Source organism: Mauremys reevesii, linkage group 13, assembly GCF_016161935.1.
Source record: "Mauremys reevesii isolate NIE-2019 linkage group 13, ASM1616193v1, whole genome shotgun sequence".
In the NCBI taxonomy this organism is placed as follows: Eukaryota; Metazoa; Chordata; order Testudines; family Geoemydidae; genus Mauremys; species Mauremys reevesii.
Genome location: NC_052635.1, coordinates 42,431,756 through 42,455,557, shown reverse-complemented (window position 1 = coordinate 42,455,557; position 23,802 = coordinate 42,431,756). Strand labels below are relative to the sequence as shown.

General features: G+C 44.7%; 1 protein-coding gene across 4 annotated transcripts in view; it reads right to left on the bottom strand.

Annotated features, from left to right (window-relative positions):
* Positions 1–273: 273 nt before the first annotated feature.
* Positions 274–23,802, bottom strand: part of SLCO4A1 (solute carrier organic anion transporter family member 4A1) — a 47,647-nt gene continuing 24,118 nt past the window's right edge. For 2 of the 4 annotated variants that reach the window (XM_039498342.1, XM_039498341.1), the window contains exons 3-13: positions 21,493–22,430; positions 19,604–19,694; positions 16,684–16,805; positions 15,431–15,542; positions 8,862–9,016; positions 7,806–8,001; positions 7,027–7,189; positions 5,499–5,671; positions 4,973–5,037; positions 4,016–4,164; positions 274–1,744 (exon numbers count right to left, since the gene is read on the bottom strand). In XM_039498342.1, the coding sequence (XP_039354276.1) occupies positions 1,598–1,744; positions 4,016–4,164; positions 4,973–5,037; positions 5,499–5,671; positions 7,027–7,189; positions 7,806–8,001; positions 8,862–9,016; positions 15,431–15,542; positions 16,684–16,805; positions 19,604–19,694; positions 21,493–22,285 (2,166 nt within the window). In that variant the 5' untranslated portion in view covers positions 22,286–22,430 and the 3' untranslated portion in view covers positions 274–1,597. Of the gene's footprint in view, positions 1,745–4,015; positions 4,165–4,972; positions 5,038–5,498; positions 5,672–7,026; positions 7,190–7,805; positions 8,002–8,861; positions 9,017–15,430; positions 15,543–16,683; positions 16,806–19,603; positions 19,695–20,006; positions 21,466–21,492; positions 22,431–23,802 lie in introns of those variants that run through there. The other 2 variants (XM_039498343.1, XM_039498345.1) reach the window with 2 other exon arrangements.

Sequence of the window (23,802 nt, the reverse complement as noted above, 5' to 3'; positions counted from 1 at the left end):
GTGAGACAGCCACCCATAAATCTGGCCATCAGATGCTGAAAATCCATTGCTTGGCCTTGCCAACAACATACGGTTAATACTGCAGTGCATATTTAAAGGGCACGTTTGAAAATGTGGCCCAGTTTATTTGCAAACAATGGATCAGATCATCATCTGGTGCAAATCAGCACAGGGCTGCCCAGAGGGGGGGGACAAGTGGGGCAATTTGCCCCAGGCCCCGGGCTCCATGGGGTCCCCACGAGAATATAGTATTCTATAGTACTGCAACTTTTTTTTATGGAAGGGGTCCCCGAAATTGCTTTGCCCCAGGCCCCCTGAATCCTCTGGGCGGCCCTGAATCAGCATAGCTCCACTGAAATCAACAGAGCTGTGTCTGTTTACACCAGCTGAGAATCTGGGTGATCTTTTCATTAGCTTCATACAATAAAGTCTGTCGCTATGTTAGGTTTCTCTTTAAACTAGCAGTCTAAGAAAAATTAAATTAGTTCTGATTTTTCTGCATACTTAAAAACAATGTCTTTACAAAGCAGAACAAACAAAACATTGCATAGATCCATATCTTATGTGTTTCTGTGTCAAACAGCACAATAGCTCAAGGACAACAAATAATCCAACTGCCTTTACAGGACATTACAAAATGTGTCCATCTTAAAACAATAGAAGAAAAGCAGATTGTAACTATACTGCAAATCCTGGGACTGGAATTAGGAAACCAGAGGTAGTGACAGAAAAAGGCTTGGGTAGTGAGTTCAAAATAGCCGGTGGCATTCAAGTTTCAACAGTGTGTTGTATGTGATCGACTGATGAACTTCCCAGGGAATCTGTGATCTCAAACATGTCTTCCATTGCACAGTAATATGAACTATCGCAGTTAAATGTCTATAACTGAACTGAACAGAGAGAGAATACAGCGTGCATTACGAGCAACGCTGTATGTGCTACAGCAACACAAAAGACACTGTTCCTTGTTTGTTCCTTGCTTTGTATATCGTAGCAGACTGTCAACACGAGGATAGGCCGTTGATCAGACCTAAAAAGCCTGAACACGTGTGCTTTGCAACTGACGGCTCTATGATGTATGTGTTACAGGCCAGATTCTCAGCAGAAGTGAATGGTGCCAGTTTACACCAGCTGAGAATCTGGTCCCACAGTGGTACCCTGGCTTCTTTAATGTGGTTCAGGTTTGTTACAGAAGTGCTATAAATAGGGTGACCAGACAGCAAATGTAAAACACTGCGACAGGGGGTGGGAGGTAATAGGAGCCTATATAAGAAAAAGATCCAAAAATCGGGACTGTCTCTATAAAATCGGGACATCTGGTCACCCTAGCTATAAAGCTACCAGTGAGTAAAATAACAGTGTCTAGCTCCAATGCACAGATCCTCATATGGCATCAATGTACATATCCTCTCATGTGCTTCTGCCATTCAGAAAATGTTATGCCAAACCAGAACTTACTTCAAATATCCTTCTTTAAATAGAAAAACAAAGTGTAAAGCAATAGTAATAATAATAATAATCATAAAAACAGGAATAAACAATATCTTGACATGGTATTTATGAGGCTGAGAGAAAGTCCCTTGCAGTATTTACAGTGCTAGTCAGCAGCTTGGGTCTGGAGCGATGTGTTCTCCTGGAGGACACAGTTCCCATTTTCCGATGCATCTGAGCTCCCTGGTAGGGATTCTGGGGGAGGCGGTTTGTAAAGGAAACAGGCCAGCAGGAAGAAGACTGTTCCAACTACCTGTAATCATCAAGACATCCCCTGTTACTAACAGAGCCACTTTTAATACCCAGCATGACTCTAATTTATTTAAAAACCCAGGGCCAGCTCCCCAAATAATGTAAATCAGCACAGCAACTGTGAAGACAGTGGTGTTGCTGGTGCCAATGCAGCTACGCCAATTAACAGTGGCTGAGTAGCTCCCTCCAGGTTTCCCAGATCCAGATTAAAAGAGTTTGAACACGTTCCGAGGGAGTTGTAAAGACAATTTGATATGCAGGTGATTTGTGCAGGAGGATTTGGTTGGATTATAAAGACAAGGAAGAGATTAGCCAGGAAAATATATTAGTATGTGACTCTGGGAATATGCTCCAGTTGATTAGGAGCAGGTGTGCCTGCCTACTTTTTAGAAATGTGCATGAATCCTCAGTGAGCAGCCAGTTAATCTGCACAGTTCCCTTGAATGTAGAGGCAGCAGAGCAAGACTGCACAAGGGAGAGGCCCGAAAGCCTTATTTTACAAGCTCTTGCTACCATGTGAGTAGTGCTTAGCATGAGGGAAATTACACCTCTACCCCGATATAACACGGGTTCGCATATAGCGTGGTAATCCCTGGGCTCCAGCAGCAGGGCTCAGGCGGCGCTTTAAAGGGTCCGGAGCTCCGGCTGCTGCGGGGAGCCCTGGGCCCTTTAAATCACTGCTGGAGCCCTGCCGCTGCTACCCCGGAGCTGTGGCAGCAGGGCTCGGCCATCGATATAAAGGGCCCGGGCTCCCCGCAGCGGCCAGAGCCCAGGGCTCTTTAAATCACTGCTGGAGCCCTGCCGCTGCTACCCCGGAGCTGTGGCAGCAGGGCTCGGCCGGCGATTTAAAGGGCCCGGGCTCCCCGCAGCGGCCAGAGCCCGGGGCTCTTTAAATCACTGCTGGAGCCCTGCCGCTGCTACCCTGGGGCTCTGGCAGTGGGGCTCCAGCGGTGCTTTAAAGGGCTCGGAGCTCTGGCTGCTGTGGGGAGCCCTGGGCCCTTTAAATCACCGCTGGAGCCTTGCCGCTGCTACCCCGATATAACGGGGTTTCAGCTATAACGCAGTAGGGATTTTTGGCTCCCAAGGACCGTGTTATATCGGGGTAGAGGTGTACAAATAAAACTTCATGCCATTACACACACAATTTATGGTCATACTTCTTAGACCGACACTGTACTATGCTGTGGGGTGGGGGGGGTAGCGACTACCCATTAGCATTATGAGGGAGATTTATCCACATCAAACAATCCCTCATGATGATGAAGATCACATATAAACTTCACTCCTGGCCTCCCATTGTCATCTTTCTAACCCCCAAACCCTCCATTTAAACCACTGCAGCTTCAGGAAAGTTCAGCTCTGAAGCTGAACTTCGCAGTCATGACCTATCATCACATAGCACCAAACCCTGTCTGGAAAAAGGAACCGTGCCATTATTTTGGAAACAAACTGGTTTTCTTGCAGCTGGGATTTGTTTTTAAATGAAGGACTGTTTGGATTGGGGGTGGGGCAAGGTCTGCTCTTTACCTTGCTCTTGACAATTAGCCGGAGCTAGATTCTCTGATCATCTGACTCCATGACAGTAGTGCACTGGGACCGATGCTCCAGCCATTTAAAACACCTGGAACCACACTGCACTGAGCTACCTGGATTTAGAGCAGCTGAGGATCTGACCTGTAGTATTTTGCTGTGTATACTAGCATTGCTACACATATACCTTCTCACCACAGCTGCTGATTCCTCTGTGACCTGCAAGCCAATTTGGACTGAGCTAAAACAATGCTTTCTGCTCATAAATACTGAAACATTCACCCTCTCGACATTTTCGAGCTGTGATCAGAGAATGGCTATTTACTCTTCTTTACAGCATGAGCAGAGTGACCTGAGACACACTAGCTAATAGACTGCATTTATACACTCAACTCTAGTTCTAGAGTAAGTGATTTTAATAAAATGTGGGTTTTGTGGAGTTTTTCCTCTAAAATTTTTAGAGGAAAAACATTTAGCCTGGAAAATAATATGAAGTCAGGAGAATGATGGTACCCAGAGAGTTGTTAAATTGTGAATCATAAATGGAATATTTGCATTTAGTGGCAAACACTTTGCTGTGTTTTCACACCAAAGTTGCGTGAAGATAGGATTTGTGTTGTGATCAGAACAGCATAACAGAGGTTTCCAAAATTCTGCCACAGTTGGCGCTGCTCATCTAACCAGTCGTAAGCAAAAAGCACAGGCTAGGAGATGTGAAAGTGAAATAATAACTGGGCATCACCTTGTAGACAATTCCAGCGACCAGAGTGTATCGGCTCATGGCGGAGTTCTGGTAAACGTAGCAAGAACCTTGTTCTCCACACTGGTCCTGCCACACCAGACATGATAGATCAATCATTGAGCCGAAGGCAATAGGACCGGGAATGCCTCCTGCATGAAGACAGAATGGAACATCAGTTGATATAACTTCTATCTATCATCCTCAAGGTAGCCCAAAGCACTTTCGAAACAATGTGTCAGGTTCTGCAGGTACAGTGACTGAGTAGGCTAACACTGCAACCTGCATGGCTGGAATTTCCAAAAGACCCTAAAGGAGTTAGGCACCCAAACCCTACTGAGCTGGGTGACTAATGCCCATCAGCTCCTTTGAAAACCCCAGCCTATGAACTCAGCAATGGCATATGTAGTTATCCAGGGCCTTGGACAACACAGCCCATTTTCTTCTTGGAATGAGCAGTTGCCCACCGCTATTGCTTACTGCTTTGGAAACCTGTTATGGGAGTTGTAGTTTTCCGTCCAACAGCCAGCTTACATGGTTAACAAGAGAGCTCACTTCAGCATATGACACTTGTAAGAGTTCAAATCTGCATCCCCACCGGGACCCCCAGGAACTTTTGGTGTCCTGGCCAGGCTGGCGCCCTGAATTTACTAAACTCAAGCTAATGATATTGTATAAAGCTTTGCTGTTCTGTATTAAGTTACTCTACAGCTGGGTGAGCTATTCACAGTGAACAATCTAGCTGCAAAATTGAGCTATTTTTTTTTCTGCTTGCAAATTACATGCAAACAGGACTGGATGTTTATGAATAGTGTAGGTAGGTGAGAGAAAACATCCTCAAGCATCACATATCCCCAGTCCCCTGCCCTTAAACTATCTGTATTCGGCCCATCGACACTCCTGTGATAAGTGGTTTATAAATACAATAGGAAAGACATATACATTCACTCCATACTATACCTAGAGTTCTTACTACAATCCACTGGATTCCTAGTGCAAACGACCTCTGTCTGTCGGAGACACACCTGGAGTACACACAGGTAGAATTTTAAAATGTTGACATGAAGCAGCAGCAAAGAGAAAAGCCTCTCCACACCCCGTAACACCATCAAACAGTGTACTCTGATGATAAAGGGATATTCTTTCAGCCAGAATGAGGCTCATTCTCCTCTTTTGTGGACATATTGTGCACCAGCAAAATTTGTGTCCACGCTTTTGGGAATTGTGAGGGCAAGTCTGGGTATTTGCACATCTAACTACCTCACTGAGGGCACAAATGAGCTACATACAGGCACGAGCGCTCAGATTGTGCTCACAATTGGACCGAATGGAGAATCACGCTCGATATCGTCAACACACTGAAAACTGGGCCATTTTCATCAGGCCCTGTACCACAAGCGCTAGGATAAAATGAAAATGTTTGCGTTCAATTACTTCCCGCCGAAACAGGGGCTTTGTACGGTAAAGAGAAGGTTCCGCTGCTTACCGTAGAGTTGCGGTCAGCGCCGGAATACTGCATAGGAATGTAAAGAAAATCACAAAAAACATGAAAACCAGAAGGACAGTCCTTCTCTCACAGGAGGAAGTGCATTTCCCTGCTATCGCTTGGGCAGAACCAGTGGGATCATTCTCCAGGATACAGCTACACTCATGGTAAACCTGGGAAACAAACACCTCGTCAATTTCCCAAAGAGACAGTGTTTCAATAGTCATAATTTGGGCCATGACTAGAATTGCACATGGTCAGATCAGCTATTTTTACAGCTGGCTTTTGCTCCTGGAGCAGAATAAGGCAACCACAGCAGGGCCAAGAATTTGGCCTTATGCCAGTTTCCAGTGCAGATATTATCAGGTCGGGTGGCAATGAACTTCACAAGACTGCTCTGAACTCTGGAAACATTAGTTATTGCATAGTGTGAACACCCTCACACACACTGTCCCCTATGTGCACAAAATACCAACAGGGGATTAAGAGCACACAATGGGACAAACTTTGCTCTGAGAATGGGAATTATGTGCACACAACGGGACAAATTCAATTCCCAGTTATACCCGTGTAAATTCAGAGTTCAGTTATCAACAAATATAGGCTTGACATTAGATGAAGATGTCTGACCATCAGAGGAATAAAGTTCTGGCACAGCCTTCCAAGGGGACCAGTGGGGGCAAAAAACTTAACTGGTTTCAAGACTGAGCTTGATAAATGTATGGAGGGGACGGTCTGATGAATTTGCCTACAGTGGCATGTGGTCCATCTGCAACTGCTAGTAGCAAATATCTCCAACCTCTGGAGATGGGACATCAGATGGAGAGGGCTCTGAGTTACTACAGTGAATTATTTCCCAGGTGTCTCACCAACATGTTCAGGGGCTAACTGATCATCATATTTGGGGTCAGGAAGGAATTTTCCCCAGGTCGGATTGGCAGACACCCTTTGGGGGGGGGGGGTTCGCCTTCCTCTGCAGCGCAGGAGCATGGGGCACAAGTGGGTTTGAACTAGAGTAAATGGTGGATTCTCTGTCCTTTAAATCATGATGTGAGGGCACAGAGGTTGGGGGTCTATTACAGACGTGGGTGGGGGAGGTTCTGCGGCCTGCAATGTGCAGCAGGTCAGACTAGATGATCATGATGGTCCCTTCTGGCCGTAAAATCTATGAATCTATGAGTTATGCAGGATTTACATCAGTGCAGCTGAGAGCAGAATCTGACCCATTGCATGGAGTCTAGACCCTTAAGTAATAACATTTGGAATGTCAAACTCCAAAATGGAACAGCAGGACTAGGTCAGTGCTGAGCAGCAGAAGCATAATCAGAGTACTTGCATCTCAGTTGGTGCCCAATGCTCACAAATCCTATGTATTCACAGGGGGTCCTTCTACAGTTTATATCAGCTTTAAAGCAAAGCTCAAAACCTGAATAAACTTAATGTAACTTCATCAAGGCTGGCCAGAATTTATGAAGGCGGATGTGCTAACTAATGTTCTTTGCTAACACCTGGGTTCTTCAAACCATACCTTCTTGCCACTATCGAGGATTGATATTTTTTTGCACCCTGCGTGGCAGGCAGAGTAATACATGATGTCATCGCTTCCACAGACTGGACTGTAGATCTCCCTTAGACAGTCACATTCGGTATTGCACGCTGCAGTCAGGTTTAGGCTGCTTTCCAGTAAGATGCTAAAGGAAAGAGTGGATTAGTCAGCAGATGTTCCTTTAACCGTATCTTCCAGGGCTGGGTGGGGTAGAATAAGGGCTTGTATACATTACCCGCTGCATCAACGGGCAGCGATCGATCCAGTGGGGATCGATTTATCGCATCTAGCCTAGACGCGATAAATTGACCGCTGAGCACTCTCCCATCGACTCTGGTACTCCACCGGAGCGAGAGGTGCAGGCAGAGTTGACGGGGGAGCGCCAGCTGTTGACTCACTGCAGTGAAGACACTGCGGTGAGTAGATCTAAGTACGTCGATTTCAGCTACTTTATTCACGTAGCTGAAGTTGTGTAACTTAGATCAATCCCCTCTTCCCCCCAGTGTAGACCAGACCTAAGAGGAAAAGCAGGGCACAGGAGTGTGTGAGAGGGGATGCTAAGGCAGTGGGATGCTGGAAGGTGCTAGGCTGTGTGTAGTCATACACTTGGAACATGCCTATAAGGTTGGCCTTGCAACCATGCAGCGACATTATTCTGTAGTGCATTAATATTACCCTCAGTGTTGATCGCTCAGGTTTATCCTTGTGTTTCTATACCCTCACAACACACGACTGACGGGAACTGTGATCATTATTATTACCTTCGGTCGTACATCTGCGTTACTCCCGCCATAGGCATGTTAGGGCAATGAATGAAAAATATGAAAACAGCCAGTAGACTTGTCACTGTGCAAAATAAACACAACTTGATGATTCCTGAACAACGAAGCTTAAACTTATTCACGATGAATCCTCCCAGGAATGTGCCTCCTCCCCCCGCTGGCACAACAAGATAACCTAGGGGAAAAGAAACAAGCCTATAAATGTCAGGAAGGGAGTCTCTATTCATCTGAATGAATACACTACAGAGTTGGCATAATTGTAACTCCTTCTGTGCCACTGTTTCTTGACGGGAATTTATAGGACTTGAAAAGAAAAGAAAAGAAAAGAAAAGAAAAGAAAAGAAAAGAAAAGAAAAGGATACCTTCTGCCTTCAGTAGCTGCTCTGAAAGCCTAGCCCCAAAACTCAGAAAATAAGGAAATATTTTCTGCATATAGTGCAGTTCTGCCCTGAAAAATGACTCTCTAAGAATAGCATTATGGGGTTCCATGTTTTTTGTATCCCATTGAATTCAGATCAAATTTGCTCAGTTTGCCAATTTAAATGTATTAACCTATGTGTGTATGTGTGTATATATCAGCCTGGGATCTGAGAGTGAAGCTGGGTTCTTTCCAGCTGTATGTTACCAGTAATACAGGTTCCATAACTCAGATACTCTCCTCATTTGCACTTGAGTAATACTTAGATACCACTATTGACAGTTCTCTTGATGGTGCACAAAGAGGAACAAACCCCAGCTCACTCTGTGTTGGTTTGGCAGGATCAACTGGTGTAAAAGTTGGAAAAACATTTCCCACTAAAGTTAGTAGATATAACACTGACTATGCACACGGTGCAGGTCTGCTGGGTCGGATGGTGCCATTTATATCTAAGATTGCAGCCACATTTTACATGATACACACAGCATCATTACCGCATAGGGTCAGGACTGCATTTGACTCTGTGATAAAAGAGATCATCTCCCTGATCATGAGATTTTAGTATTTTTAGACAATATAAAATTTACATGGGCATTATTGAAAATCTGTTTTCTTACCAAACAAGGTAGCAGCTTCAGAGGCACTTAAACTATACTGTGACTCGAGGAACTTGGGTCCAAAAGTAGACATTCCCGCAATAAGCGTGGCTTCAGTTGCTCCAGCTAAACAGAGGAAGATGAAGGTCGGGTTCTTCAGAAGCAGCAATAATGATCTGTCGAGTCCAAGAGGCGTACAGAAAAGACAAATATGAGGCAATTGCACTGGGTGGTGCAGTTTTACTTTGTTATTGTCTCTTTGAATCTAAAGGCCTAGAGGGGGGTCTTTAGGCTCATCCGTGCATATGGGTGGTACCCAGCAGCCCCACCTTTCATTGGAAGAAAAAAGAAAGGAAATAGTTGATGCAGCTCTTTGAAAATGCAGCGTGCTTCTCTCCTCATGCTGATTCAGTCATGGCACCAAGGAGCAGCACCCCTCTCTGACCACTCCCTCTCCACCTACTCAGGGTGGGGACTATTGGATGAACATTGTTGGGTAGCATCGCCTATCGGCAGTCTCCTCCCTTGGAAGTGGAAAATCTCGAGTTTGTCCACTGAGTTGGATCCACGTTGTAGGGGTTTCTCAGTATTTTTTTCCACTTGCCTATTCATGTAGAATGATGATTTCCCTGGATTGCACCTGCAGACTTTGTGAATGCATCTGTTGTGCCCACCTAGCTGATATTTACATAAGCAAACAGGGACCAGCATATGCAAAATGGGTGTTGCATATGCAATCATTGACATCATAGGTACAAAATAATGTGGGTCTTGCAGACACCAAATGGTGAAATCACAAATTCTGTGGATGCAGTTTAGATGGTGAGTTTTTAAAATTCGGGGCTTGTGTCTGCAAGGTGTTGAGTGTCCTCAATTCCCATTCAGGGCAATAAAATCTGAGGGTGCTCAGCACCTTTCAGAATTGGGTCGGAATTGAAGGACAACGTATCAATAAATACCACTTTTAGATCCTGATTCTGCTAGCTGTTGAATACACTCAGTTCTCATTACAGTTTATGGGAATTATATCAGTAAGCAGTGATCTTAATCTTTGTAACCCTAACCCAGACCAAGTGACTGGGATCAGGAAATAAAGCAGTGTCTCTTATCAGCACTCCTGTGTGTCACATGTTTACTATTCTACAACTCAAACCTAATACGTTTTTTTCCTGCTCTAAGTACTTTCATAAAGATGTTATCGTCCTACTGTAAAGCAGCAATCAACACAGGCCAGACAAAGTGGGTCCCAGTTTAAGTTTAACTAGTATGTTTAGCAAATACATTTTCCTTTTGACTAACTGGAATTTATTAGGGGAAAGCAGACATTCCAGACAATTTGCCATGTGCCATATTTATGCAGAAAGATGATCCAGCAGTGATCCTTCTGTTGGATACAGAAAAAGCCCCAGGCTTGCTTGATAGTCTCAATTCTGCAATATTGATTTAGGAAATCTACACTGCTTTGCTGGGATTTCTTTTGTTAACTGACTTGAAATTCTGTCATGTAACTCTATTAGCCTACTCCAATTGCTCCCCTCTGAGGCTGTTATGTGTAATGAAAAGTCCTGCCAGAAGCAATTTGGAACATACTGGTTATCTCTGGAATGACAGAGTGATGTACTCATCAGAGTTCTCCATACAGACAGATGATGTGTGTGTGTGTTTTATGTCAAAATCACTTGACAGTTGCTTATTGCTTTGGAGAGAATGTGGAATGGGGGCAAAACTACTGCCATGCAACTAGATGTCACATGAGTAGAGCTGGTCAAAACATTGCTGATGGAACTCTTTTCTGCTGGAAAATGCTGATTAGATGAAATCAAAATGTGGGAGTGTATTGATTCTGTCAAAACTTTTGATGGAAACCAGGCAGGTACGTAGGTGGGCCAGCCTCCATATGTTTCCCAGGCAGCTGCCTCCTGGAGCTTCTGAACTCCTGGGGCAGCCGCTTCCCAGGGCTGTCTGCTCTGGCTCCCACGCTACCTACTCCTCGGAAAGCTGGCTGCCTGTGGAGTTGGGCACCAGGGAGTTGGTCAGCCTCCATTTTGATTCTCCTGAAATGGAATTTTTCATCCCATGAAATATTTCAAATTATTCACTTTTCACCCTGAATTGAGATTTTTTCCCCTAACAAATTGAAACATTTTCAGTGGGAGGGAAGTTTTGTTTTCGGCCAGTTCTAATGCGGGGTCTCTGCATCATACGTTCTGGGCATTTAGATATTCATGAGCGACTACCACTGTGCTGCATGTGGCTTCTTTACACTCAAGCAACCAAGAAAGAAAAGAAAGAAAGAAAAATGGTAAATTCCTATAATGTAATTTCACAGGACCCTATTGCAACCGTTCTCTCTCACTGTTAGAATCAGTTTAATTCCTTGAATAGTCTTCCAGGGATGACCTTTTCTTTTTCCCTCTAATTATTTCCCTTAACTGTAACATGAAAGAAATTAATCTGCATGACTGCATTTTATTTGGAAGCGTAATGCCTAATCTCTTGACTAGAAAACGTATGGCTGATTGTGTATGTTGTGTGACAGCTCCTACCTTCTACGCACAAGAGAAAATAGAGCAGTAGGACAGTAGTTATTCCATCACAGGAGAGCCATTTTTGCCTGCAGAGTGAAGGTGTATGCATCAGATCCTCAACTGGTATAAATCAAGGTAGCTCCAGTGACACCATTGCAGGATCTACCCCGTCTTCTATTGCTAACACATGTAGGGACTGATCCTGAGCGGTAGTGCCCAATACAAAGGTTACTGAAATCAATGGGAATCTTTCCATTTATATCAATGGGCTTTGGATTCAGGGAAGCTGCTGTACAACTCCTGAGAAGTCCTGGATGTCCTCAACTCTTGAATTCACTGGGAGCTGAGGAAACTCACCATTTCCCAGGAATAAGGCCTCCTATATATTAAAGTCTGATCCTGCAACCCTTTCCCATATGGGTAGCCCTTACTCATTCAAATAGTCCTATTGACTTCACTGAGCCCACCAGCAGGATCTACTCACCTATGCAGAATAGGGACAATGGGTTGTCAGAGCATTCACAGTCTAGTTACATTTGAGTAAGTCAATAACATGCTACTTAAAAACTCTACACTTATGTTTACATCATTTTGGTGAATGTGCATGGGGACTTTTTCATCTTTTGAAAGGGTTATTGTTAAAAAGCACCAAATGAAACTCAATGAACTTCCTCCCTTTCCAAAGCTAAAACAGTGTTAAAGTTGTGATGCAAACCAACAGTTCCTCCCCTCAGGTAATCCAAAAGGCAGGAACGTAATATTGAACTCAGCTCTTTGTTTTGCAGATCAGTGCATTGTGCATGCCTGATATACCAATGAGCAATCCTCATAAAACAGATGTTTATCAACTTTGTATAAAACTCCCCTTCTCTGATCAGCCCCAGCAAACTATTTATCAAGCGTGTCTCTTGTATATTCTGTTTAAATGTCTATTGGATTGACAGCAGTGGACTTTTTCATGTGCACTACCAAAGTGGAATATGCGATAGAAATCTGCAGAGGGAAGTAGAAAAAAAATGCAACTTTTATCAAGCTTTTCTGAAACAGGAATCAAGCCGCAATTCACTGATTGACTGTTTCATCATATTGGCTTCATTCCTGGTTGTTGCTGGCTGCAAGAATAGTATCATGTTTTAAGCAGTACATGCTTTCTCAGGAGCAGAATCAGGCTACTTCAGGGGTTCTCAAACTAGGGGTCAGGACCCCTCAGGGGTCACAAGGTTTTTATATGTGGGGTCACGAGCTGTCAGCCTCCACCCCAAACCCCGCTTTGCTTCCAGCATTTATAATAGTGTTAAATATATAAAAAGTGTTTTTAAATTTCTAAGGAGGGGTCACACTAAGAGGATTTCTATGTGAAAGGGGTCACCAGTACAAAAGTTTGAGAACCACTGGGCTACTTGGATCGCACTGAGTGGTACCTTATTCTACAGGTAATTCCACATATCTCAACGGAACCCTCTCACTCTATAGAACATGAGTAAATGTGCCAGAGTCCGACCCCTAATTAACATAAAACTAGAACGGTGCTCCTATAAAATTAAGCTGCCTTTTGCCCTTGTAACTGCCACATCAGCCCATTCATCCAAAGCTGCCTCATTTACAGATGTGATCCATTCCTCTAAAACAACTTCCCTTTAGGACATTTTCTCTTCTCTCAAACCAAACCAGAAAACACAGACGCATGTACAGTTGGGGTTTTTTTTTAATAAAAGGGACAACTGACTCATTTTTTAAGATGCATAAAAATACATTCAGGTCTAGACTGGCTCTTACTTTATCTGATCTGGTTTGCCCATCTCTAATTATTTGCCATGTGTTCTCCAGGGACTAGGCACATTAAGGAATGTTCAAGGCCAGTGAACTGATCCTGCAGCCCTCACTCAGGCAAAGCTCCCCTGAGGTCAATCAGAGTTTTGTTTCGGTGAGGCCTGCGGAGTGTGAAGCACTGAAGTTTAGATACAGCTCCCTTAACATTATTTAAATGCAGGTTTTGAATTTAATTTCCGTGTGGCGAGTCATGACCTCCGAAAATGGCACTGAGTCAGGAATTTCATTTAATAACAAGGTGGAAATCGGTTCAATGCAATATTCTTCACAAAACGTACTTAACCCCTGGTGAACTGCTTTGGTGTTGCCCTGTGTGAATAGTTGCTTAGAGTCAATCAGAGTTGGCTATTGTATGAGGTAAATTCACCTGTGCATCTCTGTTTCAATCCTCCTTTTCATGTGCAGAGGCAGTTAATGATTCTAAAATTCACAAATGACCCTTGGCAACAGGATTATGGTTCTGCAGCAGCTATTATTTTTGTTTGCATTGTGTGGGTATAACCCGTCAACTGTAGTTGTATCTAAGAATGATACTTGGAGAGGTTGAGGAAGTAAACCTATAGCTGCGGGTGTTATACTCAGCTTCTACAAAAAAAAGTGCATCACAACTAACACAGAGCATTTCTCCAAGATCCAACTCCTGTACATTCAGTTAAAACAGAACTCCAAACATTATGTGCAATAGCATCATTCAGTAACTCCCAAACATTGCCATTTGGTATCATGTAGCTTCACTACATGACCCTTTCTGTCTCCCACACTCCTCCAGTTAAATGCTAACTGAAAACAGCACAGAGAAATTCAGTAGTAAGATGTTACCTGTATCTTATTTAGGTCAATTGTTCATTGACATTTCCTGCTTTACGTTTCCAGAAAACAATTACCGATTAAACTGGATTTTGGCCTGTGCGTGTGGCTACGTTTACACTATGAGCTAGGGGTGTGATTCTCTCATCAAGCTTCTGTGACTATAAATAGCAGCGTAGCTGCGGTAACATGGGAAGTAGCAGATGAGGCACAGCTCAGCCCTGCCTCCACTGCTGCTACCCATGCTACCTTGCACACACTGCTCTTTATAGTCGTGCTAGCTTGATGAGAGCTAGTGCAAGCATATGTGTACGCAAGCAGGGGAATTACCCCCCTAGGCCATAGTATAGACATAGTATAGACATAACCTGTGTGTGTGCCTACACAGAGCGCTGAAGATCGGTCCTGGTCCTGGTCCTGCACTCTGCCACAGCTACTTTGCATAAGGAGAGAACAGAGGGAAAACCACAAAGAAGCTGACTGGCATAGGAGAAAGGAAATGGAATAAAACAGAAAGGAAACTGAGATAAAACTAGGACAACAGGAAATAGATTCTAAACAGAGATACTGTATTAGACTTGCTATGAGCAAGAAAAGGAAACAAAGATGAAAATTAAAGGGACATATGAGGAAGCCAACATGGGACTAAAATAAGAGGAAAATAAGAAAAGCTCAGCGAAGACAAAGATGAGGAAACACTGGACAATAAACAAGTGAGCAGTGATGCAGAGTGAGCAGTTTATAAGCAATTTAAGGGGAAGAATCAAATGATGTACATGTAGTTTAGATCAGTGTTTCTCCAACTTTTTGGTACCGGGGACCAGCTTGCTGCCTTCCTAAACTGTGTCAGGGAGATCTCAGGGACCAGTGTCGGTCCATGTACCGGTCGTTGAGAAACACTGATTTAGCCTAGTGGTGATTGGTATTAAGCCACCTGCCGTAAACCCCACCATGTCACATATCCCGGATGGTACATGGGTCTCGGTGGGCACAAAATTGTGCTTATGAAAACAGGTAACAGTTGCTGTTACACACTGTGATGCTCTATGCACTGGACTGGGTTTTATTTCAAAAGCTGAACACAAACAGTTCCATGAATGTAAACTGTCCCCATATCAACTATGGAGCTGCATTTGGTGTCTAAAGTTCCTAGATTTATTCCTGGCTCTACCATTGAATCTGTAAAATGGGGTTGATGATACCTATCTGTACAGGAGCATTAGAGTATTAATGTTTGTAAAGTGCTTTGGGGACGATTGGCTTGATCTTGGAAGATGTGGAGTGTCGTCAACTCAAACTGATTTCAGGAGTATCCTACAGGATCAAGCCCCAGGTATTGCAAAGTATTTCAATTATTATTGTAGAAAGCCAGATGGAATTTTGGTAAGAGCTCTATGAATGTCATGCACACGCAAAGGTACTCACCGTGGAAGATCTTTAACTGTTTTCCCAAAGTCGGGATCCGATGCCGTCTCTTGGCTCCCATCTTTCAGCTGATGAGCCTCGGAGACTCTCATGATGATGTAGCGCTGGGATCCTGAAAACATTGATGTAGGAAATAGAGACTCTATGAGAGGAAGGTTTATGTGCCACACAAGTCACAAATTCATGAGGGAAAAAAGCACCATGGTATAAACCTGATGCTAATATGACTCAGCTAGTCAGAAAATGCTCAACAAAAATGTTTCCACGTAAAAGAGGATTTTTTTTCCTGCGAAATTTTTTCCATTGGACATTTCTGTGCAAATCTTTTACCACTTCCCAGCCAGTCCAACAAAGAGCAGCTAGGTGCCCAACTCTCTTTGAAAGTTAATAGGAGTTGGGTGCTTGACTCCAATTTATTCCTCTCTCCAATTCCTTTGTCTCCCATTTATGCCCACTCTCTCTCTACTCATTCATAAGAAGCATAAAGGGGCAGAACAGAGAAAGACAACGAAACACTGGGAAGACAGGTGGCTGTGAAATGGAAGGTGTGAAATCAATGTATAAATTACACTTTAAAATACAAGAGCTTTTTTCCCCAGCCTATTGTTTCCTCATTTATTGGCATTCATCCCGAAGGGCAACATTTAGTCAGGCATATCTCAAAACAGGAGGAGACAGCCTGTAGGAGTTAATGACAATCAAAGTATTATGCACATCTGCAGGACAGACAGAAAATGTCACATTATCTCACGTGTTCAGCAAATGAGAACAAAAGACAAAAGACAGAGATGGAGGGGAGGACAGAGAAGCAAACAAAAGACCTTAACGGGGAACAAAATACATGGGTGAAATTGTATCCTGTTCCTTCCCCGTGTATAGGCAGAGCTGATTAGCGTGCAAGCTAAGGATAACTGCCTGAACGCAAGTGGTAGTGGCATAAAGGACAGCATAAATAGCAGGCTAATAGTAACAAAACAAAGAAATAGTGTTCTGCCCCACTGGAGTAATTAACATCTAATGACTAAGTTCTTTCTGCTCCAGCCTAAAGCAGCCAGTTTGCATGGCCTCCTCCATAGACTTATCAAATCTGTGACACTGAAATGAGAAACAAGGTTTGTATCACAGCAGCAGCAGCAAGGCTCAGGCAATGGCTTCACTGAAATACAGGCTAATGAGTCACGGCAGCCGTCCTCCATTAAGAAGATCCCCAAGTGTTCTACCCAACGTTATTCAGGATTTCGTTCTTCGTATACCTGGCAGCCGGCGAGGGTAACCCAGAATGGGAATGGCAGTGAGAAGGGCAGCAGCTCCAGCACCCAGGAATCCTATCCACCAGGCCCCAACCCAGAGAGTATTATCTGGGGTTAGATCAATTCTATAAAAGAACAAAGGGAGGAAGGCAGTTACTCACTGGGAAGGAACATTAGAGGTTTCACCCTAACACTGGCATGGATCAGGAGTAGCAGGTGAAGTCAGCAAAGTAAAACTGGTGCAAGGTGGAGGGCAATCTGCCGCCAAGTATATTTTGTGCACATGACAAAATGAAAACTTGGAGCCAAATTCTGCTCTTCCTGACACGAGTATAAATCTGAAATAATTCCCCTGGCGGCAATGGAGATAGCAGATTTCTACTGGTGCATCTGAGAGCAGATTTTAGTCCTTGGATTTTACTTCTTACTGAAAAATAAAACCACTGTCCAAGGGGGCTCTGTGCTGTAAGGAACTAGAGGAGACTTATCTTTACTATTAAAAGATCACTATGGGCTAAATGTTAACATTACAGCCTGCCTTGGCTAAGGGGCTGTGCTGTCCCAGGGGCAAACCCAGAGAATGAACTGAGACCCAGAGAGTCACAGCTCCACCCTGCTTTCCTTTCTCTGGGGAACTTGGGGTACAATATTTCCCCCCTTTTTACAGAGCAGCTTTCTCTCCTCCACGTGCCCAAACAGCTACTGGGGGGGGGGGGAGGGGGGGCAGAACTAGGGCTCCTCCCACTCCCAGCAGTGGAGTATCAGCTGAGTAGCCCCTGCTGTCCCTCACATGGCTGCAATAACAATCTGGCCAAGGCTAAGCAGGGGAATTACAGGGCTTTAGCCCCCATATTCCCCTGTATGGCTGAGTAAGGACTGTGGCAAGAAGAACATGTGACTGGGTGTTCCCAGCCTGGAATCAGTGCTCAACAGCAGTGTGAAAAGTACTGTCAGCCCCTGGCATTCTCCTGTAAGTCAATCACAACAAACCCCAGTACAAAAGGCTGAACACGCCTGAGTATTCAGAACCCTCATCTAACTGTGCAATGGAAGCTCTGCCAAAGGGCTCTTTATTCGCAAATAAACTGCACAAATAATCCTTCTGAACTAAAGGCAAATTCAAAGGCTGGCACAGGTGAGTTCCGTCGGTGACACAACCCCTGGGGCTGCCGCTTCAAAGCTGCTCCAAGCTCAGATGTTCCAAACGCCTCTGCGGTTTGCCAACGGTGTGTCTTATCACATGAGAGAGCAGCAGAGTCAATTTAGCGCTTGGCTTTCGTGACTGGAATCAAAGGGGAAGCGAAGTACTCCAGCATTTTCCACCCCTTTCTGTATGTAACCCAAGAGCTGAAATCTGATCAATGTGTGTGGAAACAGCGTGAAACTTAGCTGAGAATATAACATCAGACAAACTCAAAAGTGCTCAGCATTTGAGGCAAGATTTGCAAGCGAGCCCAGCTCTTGTCTCGGCAGCTGAGCAAAACGAGCTGAATTCCAAACGTGCCCAGCACTCTACAGGTCCCACTTTGGCAACAAGAGCTGCTGGGAGCACTTCTGAAAATCTGCCTGTTTCATTTAGGTGCCGAAATGGGAGCTAAGCTCTGCTGAAAATCTGGCTGCTTCTTTTGCATGCAAAACTGGGAGACGGAGGTGCTGAAACCATTGCAATCAGGCCTCTAATGTGGTGCCCCTATGATTTGTGCATACAAGCAGGTTTCTGAATGAATAAAGAGAATATTTTTACACCTGGCTACCTATGCTAATGCTCAAATGTGAGCTTGCTACTGTAAGCCACCCCACCATCTTGGCCAACACAATTTGTCATTGGTACTTATATGGCCCCTGCTATTGTAGTACCTCAGCTAGGGTGACCAGATAGAAAGTGTGAAAAATCAGGACACTTTGGTGGGGGGGGGCGGGTATAGTTTCCTATGTAAGACAAAACCCCTAATATTGGGATGGTCCTGATAATATCGGGACATCTGGTCACCCTAATCTCAGAATTTTATAATCCTTAATGTCTTTATCCTGACCACACCCCGGTCAGATAAGGGAGTACTATCATCTTCATTCCACGGGTGGGAAACTGAGGCACAAAGAGACTTGCCCAAGGTCACACAGGAAGGCCATGGCAGAGCAGACAATTGAATCCAGGTTTCCCAAGTTCTAGGCCAGCACCTAACCACTGGACCATTCTTCCTTTCAGACCCACAGCCTGATTGGCGACTATAACAGATCATTCATGACAATGAGCCTGAAAACACGAGTTGTTTAACGCTGTATTTATCTCTGAGCACTCATCAGTTCCGGGTTCCATTTTCATTTCTATTTTTGTCACCCAGGCCTGCGTTCAATAGCAGATCAATCTTTTGCTACAAGGCTTGTTGCCGAAAGAAACAACAAAACAAAATGATTCTGTCCACTAATCTACCAAGCGTCACATCAAAATGACAGGCCAGCTTGCTCATAAAACACTTTTGCAAGGATCATTCATTTGCTAAAAAATGAAAAAGGACCCCCTTCTCCTCCCCCCCCCCCCACAGGGTAAACCAAAGAGTGACGAGGTGGCACTGCAGTATCATTGTGAGGCATACTGGAAAAGGTGACATGCTGCATACACAGGGGAACTTATTCAAGAAATCCTCTTGCTCACCACAGCTCAGCTCCAGCACATGACAAACCACAAAGATGATGGATTTAGAAATATAAGGCTTGTGAATAATTCTTTTCCATTAATGAAAACCCATCTTTCTGGCTTCAACCATATCCACACACAGCCCACTTACAAATTCACTGCTGGACAAAACCCCTTCAAAGGCAATGGGTAGTTTTCCATTTCAGTTGCTAAAGGTTTCATTTCATTTTTTTTAAAGGAACTGCACAGCGTAAAGGAAAAGGAACAAGATTATTTTTACCAACTTACTGTTTGCCTATTTCAGTATAAATATTTAGAAACATTCCTCCTACCAGATAACCTGCTGCGGGCCCAAGGATTGCAGCAGTGTAGAAAATAGCTGAAAAAGAAAACAATCAGTGTTACAGAATCCTTTGCATTTTACTGAAAGCCCTGACTCTGCTCTTTCTTTAAGCTAGCCCTCAAATGAAACGGTGCAAAAAATCCTAGGGTGACGGTAGGCACTGCCCTGGGCAAAGGAGTGGCATGAAAGTGCCATGATCTTAAGTGCAGCTCTGGAAGGAAGTGTGCCTCACACAGGGCCGTAACCAGGGTGAGGTGAGCGGGACAGCTGCTCCGGGCGCAAAACCGCAGGGGCAGGAAAATGGACCGGACAAATGCTGAAAAAAATGGCAGCAAATTGCTTGCTCACCCTGGGCGCTATGGGTAGTTACAGCTCTGGACTCACACACACAGCTCTGGTGTCTCAGCTCCCTTCCGCTGTGGGGTAACGGTCAGTGCTGAGGAGGCTATGGACTGCAGCCAGCAAAGATCCTCCTTCATTTTGCAAGGCGGGACTCTGGACTGTAGGGGGCAGAAGAGCCTGGCTGGCTGTAGTTTAGAGCAGGTTCTCACAGCGGTGCCAGGTAACATTTAGATGAAAATATATTGGTTGTTATTAAATACAAGCTCTCTGGGTGGTAAAAAGAATAGCAAGATCCACCCCCTGCTTCTTTCACTCAGAGAAGACAGTAATTTCCTGCACGTCTTTACTAGCAGCAAATCATGACGCTTCCCCACACTGTCTCCGTAAGTAGAAGGATGAACTATGACTCTGCCTCCTTCCTGACCCTCCCTCCCCACATGCTCCAGCAAAGGGGTAAGCAGGCACGCGGACCTGGATTCGTACGGACTTGCATGGGCGTACAGTCCAAGTCACACCTTTTCCATTTATTCCTCCCATGGTTGGGACATAGGCAGATGGACAATCATGTATTTGGGACTAGTCCAAGTACCCTTGGAGGCAATGCACGTGCATGTGTTTGTAAGAGGGGAGTGGAAATTGGTTTCAGCAGAAAAACTACTATGTAATTTGGAGTCAACTTTTTTTATTATTTACCAGTCAAGGGCTTGATCCTGTTAGCATGGACTACTGGGCATAATGCTGGGAATACTCCTGTCGTCTCACTACTGACTGTGGCAAGCAACGTGCATGGTAGTGACGGCAGGATTGGAGCCTACGTTTTGCTCTACCCATCACTGTCATCAGAATAGTCACATGGACCATGGACCTGAATTGTGGTTTCTTCCTCTATCTTCACAGCCCTCCGGTATTACAGCTCAGGGCCATAGGTCTATCCAAAGCCAACTGAAGTCAACTGGAGTCTTTCAATTGACTCCAGATTAGGCCCTTAGTGAACATGTTCTCTATCAGGCCAATTTATATTAGAGGTCTTTTGCCATTCCCATATGATTAGCCATGCATAGAAGAGGATCTTTATTATTATCAATGCCCTTCTCATGCTGTAGCACTAAAAGGAGAAATGTGATCTTCAGGACAGCATGCTTTGGGGAAGGGCAAAGAACCAGTGGATTGTGTTCTAAGTGTAGAAGCTGAGGTCAGACCTTATATATGGGGGAGGATGAACCTGGAGATTTAAAGTAATGCATCTAGTTGCTGTAATATTCAGGCAACTCACAACATTCTTCTTGCCTGTAAAACTCAAAATCTTCCAGCCTGTTGCTTCCCCTCTCCTATTTTCATCTCTTCTGATATTTGGAACAAATTACTTGGATTACCCTTGGCGAGCGTCTCCAGCACTTTACATTCCGGGCCAGCACAGATGCATTTGATTTCTCTTCAGCCAACATGACTGAAGAGAAGAGAAGGCTCTTCCTCAGTAGGCTACTTGACTTACCGATATACACAGGGGAATAGTTAGACTTGACATTTTCATCTAAATAGGTCACTCCAAGAGTGTAGAGTGGTGTCGCTCCAATACCATGCAGGAACTGCCCAAGCATGAAGACAAATCTGTAGTTTGAGAGGATCGAGATGCTTTCCGCACATGGCATGCTCTGGTGGGAAGAGCACATGCCGGTCTTTTTTGAGACGCGTACTTCAGACTGGCTAGTGGTGAAGTGGGGCAATGCAAAGACAATGGACCCGACTCCCATAATGAGCACTCCCCATCCCAGCCACCGTGGTTTATGCCCATTGCCCCCAAAGTAACTGACAAACGTCAAGCAGACACATGCTGCTATGTCATAAGAGCTTGCAATCAGTCCGCTCTGGTAGCTGTGCAGGTCAAAGCGCCGTTCTATTGAGGTGATGACTGTATTAATGAAGCCATTCACTATCATCCCTTGCAAAAAAGAAGCCACACAGAGGAATAACAAAACCCCCTTAGGTGTGTTGAAGAACTGTAAACAAGCAGGCGTGAAAGCCCCCCACCCACACTCGAGTTTGTCTCCTTCGGAGGAGACATATTTAACTCCTTTGTTGCTTTTCTTTTCGGATGCTGCATTGCAGAGAGGTTTCACACAAGAATCTGAAGGGCTGTTTGTGCTGGAATATAAAGTATCATTGCTCAGTGGTGTGTTACAAGGCTCCTTTAAGCTGTTCTCGACTGGACTGGATGCGCTGGGTACAGTTAAATTCTGGGGGGAATTGAATTCATTTTCTCCTGTCGAATTATAAGACATTTCCATCAATGGGCAACCAAAGGCTTGTTTGGCTGTTTCTGGCTGAGGATCTTTTACACGATGCAGTGACGATTTGGCTCCCTGTGTGTTGCAATTTATGGTCAGTTGTAAGCAGGCAGAGGGTGAATGTCAGGTTCTGGACCACTTCATTCTGTGACAAGAACATCAGAAGAAGTTAGTAAACATGACATGTCAAGCAGTTCACTGTTCTCACTGATTTCTGTACCAAACCTTCATTTCTGAACCAATTCTCCCTCCAAGTTTAGCAAAACACTCAAGCTGCAGTGAGAACTTCAGATTTACTCAAAGCCTAATCCTGCCAATGGACTGAAATGTGCAGAGTCACCTTGAAAAAGGAGTAAGAAAACCCACTGTACATTAAATGATAGTCACGGGCAACATAACACTCTTACAAAAGCAAGGGGATTCTACGTTCATTCAGCAGCAATGTTTCCCTTTTCCCTTATTACTACAACAGTTTATGCTGAAAGTGTATCTCAGTGTGTCTCGTGCCAGGAAATATTGGGACAAATTCTCTTCTCAGATACACATGTGCAACTTCCATGGAATCTGAGGGCAGAATGCAGCTGCTAGTCATTCTGAAAATGGTCAGCACAGATGCTGCAATGTACAGAACCAAACTCAGACCATGCCCAGCCTATTTGTCTGTTTTGTCCACCTGTTTTGTCCTGTCTGCCATGTAGGTGGCGTGCTCCTTGGGTCAGAGACTGTCCTCCTTGTTACTCATCTGTACAGGACTGACCACAATAGAGCCCATATCCTATCGTAGAGTCCCTAGGCACTGCAATAATAGAGATAATAAATAATGTTTATTATGATGCAAGACCTGACAGGTGGACCAGCCATAACAATCCAGCTCCCCTCACCAAGGTGCAAGTATTACAGCTGCTCAGTGCTGTGGTATGCCAGACCTCTAAGGCAGTGCACCGGTGTACCATGACTTAGAGGCAAGTGTGCTGCCCCCCTTGTAATGGTCCCTCGCCCTCCCACTGTGAAGGAGGCCACTCAGTCCGGTCCTGTCTGGCCAGGACCAGAGTCCACAGGTCTTGTTGCTAGGCCATATAAGCACTACCCCAGGTGTCCCACTAATGACTAAGACACATGGCTGAAGTGAACAGGTATCACACTAGAACTGGCAGAAAGGGGACAATAGCAGATATCCTCAGTACAGTGGCTTAGGCAGTTGCAATCAGGGAGACGCTCTAGCTATAGCCAAACTAGGCAGCTGCTTAGGGCGGCAGATTTGAGTGGCACTGTGACCCCATGCACCAGGTCGCAATGCCACTCACTCACATTTGACCTGGCCACTTCTCCATCATGATGGATGGGCGGCGGGGCCAAATATGCTGCCATAGGCCTATGAAGGGGGATGTAGTGAGGCCAAGTGGCCTCCCTCTGAATGGGAGAGCAAGGGACCATTACATTTCCCTTGGAGGGCGGAGCCTAGATCAGCCCCACCCCCCTTGCCGGAAGTACAAGGGCGTGGCTGGAAGTATAAAAGG